Here is a 4269-nt window from a genome sequence, read left to right as displayed (position 1 = left end):
CTGGAGTTCCAATAAGTATAATTGTCCAGTATAATATACTGGAGTTTGGAGCACCGGTGCTCCAGTCTCCAGTATATTATACTGGAGTCAGCAAAGTATACCGGTCCAGCATAATATGCTGGAGTTCATACACAGGTGCACCGAACTCCAGTATATTATGCTGGACCGGTCTTTGTTGCAGCAAAATAGTAGCTATTTTTCATTGACTTCGTAAACGCTGACTATTTTTAAATAATCAGTCCGAAAACTGACTATACCGTGCTATTTTTACAATATAATTATAGTAAAACATGAATAGGGAGGGTAATATAGTTTCATATAGTATAATGTATAAAAATGTAAAAATCTCTTACTTTAGTTCCATTTGAAAAGCCCACAAATGACCGTGATCTTAACCAAGCCCAAATTTTATTAAGGCCCAAATTGGGTGTCTGAATCCATTCATTGAAGCTAGGGTTTCTAGTCATCTTTCATCACTACGTAGAGAGTAGACCAGTGTGAGGACTGAGGTCGGCTTAAGCTCTCAGCAACATGGGTAAATATCTGAAAAATTGACTCTTTTCTTCAATTTTTCTTCTCTTTCTGCAGATTCATTTGCTGTTATCTGCGTTTAATTTTGTGTAAACCTAGTTAGAAAAAAGAAGAAGATGAATTTAATAATTTTATGTGTTATATTAATGTATATAAAGGTATCTCAAGAGATTCTATGCACAAGAGACGTGCCACTGGTGGAAAGAAGAAAGCTTGGAGGAAGAAGCGAAAGTCAGTTTATTCTTTCGTCTTTTTTCTTCCAATTTATTTTGTGCATTTTCCCCTAAGTCTTGTTTTATGTATATACTTATGTAATGCATTAGACAGCGCTTGCATAGTTTAGGGTTGAGATGTAGTTAGTTGATTAATATGTATGTCCGTCGACCCCAACTAGTCTGGAGTTGAAAACGATTTGATTGATTGATTAATTTGTGTATGGGGAGGGAGGGGGGGGGTTGGTGGACCGCACATATATATATAATTCATATATGTATGCGCGGGCAGGCACCTGGTGAGCTTGCCTAGTTAGGGATTGAGGCGCATTTGATTGATTTGTGTGTGTGCTGACCCCAACTAGTTTATGGTTGAAATGTTGTAGATTGTTTGATGTGTGTGTTGTGTGTTTTCATTAGCTTTTTTTCTGCTAATCAGATGTCGAGATTCACAATGTGAGTGTTGATTCGTAAAATACCATACTTCATTGGTTTTAGAAGAAATTCGTGATGTTGAACTTTTACAGAAAATGATTTTTTTATTGCCTTTGAGAGAACAGAGCGAGCTTCTGAAACAATGGCGCTCTCGTTCCGTTGCGGGCATATACTGATTTCGAGTCCTTTCTTCATCTTTGCAATTGAATTCCATCGACTGCTTCCGTAGAAAGGCCTCACATTTGCTTCTTTTTTATTATTATCTCATTATCAATTTTCCTTTTCAAAAAAGGAAATTTGATGCCAGCTTTGTGATTCTTGTGTTTATTGCCTGCATTTCACTCTGAATTCATTTGGTTGTGGGATTGTTTCAATCTGTGTTCTTAGGGGGTTATATTATGACTGGTCAAATTTTGTAGAGCTTCATATTGACCATGCTGTTCTATCATTATATCATAATTGTAGTTACTAGCGAATCAGAGTGGTAGTAGTAGTTTATTGTGTATCACCTTTTAAGTGTAAGACAAAGTGACTGCTATGGAAGTTAAAATCTGCTAAAAAGTAATTTCATATTAGAACATGATGTTATGGAAAACCTATTATGCACACCACGATTTCAGGCTGCATATGGCGAGTGTGTCAATTTGCTTATCCTCTTTTTATTCTCTAAAGGTATGAGCTTGGCCGCCAACCAGCTAATACTAAGATCTCAGGCAACAAGACAGTCAGGCGAATTCGTGTGCGTGGTGGAAATGTGAAGTGGAGGGCACTGAGATTGGATACTGGAAATTATTCATGGGGTAGTGAGGCAACCACACGTAAGACTCGTATCCTTGATGTGGTTTACAATGCCTCGAACAATGAACTTGTCCGCACACAAACACTAGTCAAGAGTGCAATTGTTCAAGTTGATGCTGCACCATTTAAACAGTGGTACCTCCAGCACTATGGTGTTGACATTGGTAGGAAGAAGAAGGGAGCTTCTAAGAAGGAAACTACTGAGGTACGTCAACATAGTCACACCTCGCTACTTAATTATAGCAAGTATCTATAGATGGCTTATTATCTGTCATTGTAGATATATTTTTTCATCCGCGTAATTTTGGTGACTCCATTCTGTGAATTCTGATTCTTTTGTCCTGCATTTTAAATTTTTTGTGATGTGAGAGCAGTGTATGACTTATCCTCACATATCTAAAACAATAGTTTCCTGCAACCCTGTAGGAGGGAGAAGCTGCTGCTCCTGTTGAGGAAGCTAAGAAGAGCAACCATGTAGCCCGGAAACTTGAGAAACGTCAGAAGGATCGTAAACTTGATCCTCACCTCGAAGAGCAATTTGGTTCTGGTAGGCTATATGCCTGCATCTCATCTCGCCCTGGTCAATGTGGCAGAGCTGACGGGTAAAATCTTAGGCTCAACAACTTTCTCCCCATCCCAAGACCCCACGAGAATATCATTGCGCTTCGTTCCACTTGCTGATTTTGCCTTGACTGAAATTGACAGGTACATTTTGGAAGGGAAAGAGTTGGAATTCTATATGAAGAAACTTCAAAAGAAGAAAGGCAAGGCTGGATCTGGTGCTGCTGCTTAAGAGGAACTTTCGGATTTTCCAGATCAGTTTTTTTGTTTTTTTTCAAGAGGGAGTTTTTACTCATAAGCTGTTTTTTCTTATCTTATGTGACACGACAAGTTTAGACATGGACTTTACTGTTACAGCAATCTTTAGATTGAAATTTCACTGCCAATTGACTAGATTTAATTTTATTGCATGAATTAGATGTCTTGGTTCTTAATTCTCATATTTCTTTGTGTAGTCTCATGGAGAAAGATGGCAAGCTGGATTTACACTGTATCTTTTCTTTAGAGATAGTCACTTTATAGAAACTGCAATTTAGCAAATGGGTGTGGAAGGCCATAGTATTTTCTACAGCGCGCAAAATGGCAATTGGCCTGTGAACATTCAGATCAAACTCAAAGTAGCTACACAAAATCTATTAGTATAAGAATATTTTGGGAAAATGCATAAGTACCCTTTGAGCTTAGTCAGATTTCCAACTACACACTTAATATTTTTGGGAGGGGGGGGGGGGTTCCTACTTCCTACTACCCTGCAAAGATTAAGCGTGTAATTGGAAATCCGATTCAAGTTCGGAGGTACTTATTCATTTCCCCAAATATTTTTATGCATTTAGTGTTAACACCAAATTAAATAAGCTACTTATTAGTTAACACCTAAAAGTAAGAATACATATCATTTAACCAAGGTTAAGCGACAAATGTGTGTATAAAGATAAGTTGATCTAAAGGAAGATAATTACTCCCTATTTCTTGTGTCATTTTGAGATGAATTGAAAAGATTAAAAAGAGTGGATAACCCCACGCTCCACTTTCACTTCACCCTCCTCTTTCATATCCTTATCGAATATGCATCTCTTCTATCTACCCAAACAAAATACATGATCTTAAAATCAAGTTGTCTTTTTCTTAAATTATAGGAAGATTCAATTTAATGGACTAGGAGACGAAGCAAATGGTTGGGATCTGGAAGGGCATAGGCAAATGATATTGCTCGTTTGGAAGATTGTTACTTCCCCACTACATTAAATCAAATTGTGTATTAATGAAGTGTGTGAATACCTTAAAGGTTAGTGCTCAAATTTTAGCAGAGACAAAAAGAAAAACGTTGCGTGATTTTCTTAGATTGCGTAAGTCTAGGTGCATAGTGTATCGATATATGTGCTGGTGAGAGATAACAGATATCCGGTGGAATAGCCAAAGTGCGTGCAAGTTTGCCCTGATACTACCATGATAAGAAAATCTAATTGTGTACACTGTTCGTCGATAATATCATCTCTATTTAAGTGTAGAGTATTTAAGACAAAACCATATGGGAGCTCGATCTTTAAAAAAAGAAAAATTAAGAATACCCTTTTGGTATATTGACGTTACCAAAAGAGAAAAAAAAAAATCAAAGAAAACATGGAGGGCTTATTCACAAAAATTGCAGGAAACCAGACTGTAATTTTCCCAGATGGAATGGCTCATTGGGGAAATATACTTTATGGAAAGTGCATGCTTCAAATAATGAATG

At 37.2% G+C, this 4269-nt stretch overlaps 1 protein-coding gene across 1 annotated transcript; it reads left to right on the top strand.

Moving 5' to 3' along the window:
• Positions 1-395: 395 nt before the first annotated feature.
• LOC107768559 (small ribosomal subunit protein eS8) lies at positions 396-2977 on the top strand. The gene is made up of 5 exons (XM_016587683.2): positions 396-535; positions 690-762; positions 1851-2181; positions 2403-2578; positions 2682-2977. The coding sequence occupies exons 1-5, from the start codon at positions 532-534 to the stop codon at positions 2767-2769; spliced, it is 672 nt and encodes a 223-aa protein (XP_016443169.1). The 5' UTR covers positions 396-531; the 3' UTR covers positions 2770-2977.
• Positions 2978-4269: the final 1292 nt, after the last annotated feature.

This window comes from Nicotiana tabacum, chromosome 3 (genome assembly GCF_000715075.1).
Source record: "Nicotiana tabacum cultivar K326 chromosome 3, ASM71507v2, whole genome shotgun sequence".
NCBI classification, from domain to species: Eukaryota; Viridiplantae; Streptophyta; class Magnoliopsida; order Solanales; family Solanaceae; genus Nicotiana; species Nicotiana tabacum.
This window is presented reverse-complemented; position numbering and strand designations above follow the sequence as displayed.

What these genes read in the sequence shown, in the direction of transcription:
- LOC107768559 (XM_016587683.2), top strand. An exon ending in GCTTGGAGGAAGAAGCGAAA is followed by an intron (nt 763 to 1,850) that starts GTCAGTTTATTC and finishes TATTCTCTAAAG; the next exon opens with GTATGAGCTTGGCCGCCAAC. An exon ending in CAATGTGGCAGAGCTGACGG is followed by an intron (nt 2,579 to 2,681) that starts GTAAAATCTTAG and finishes TGAAATTGACAG; the next exon opens with GTACATTTTGGAAGGGAAAG.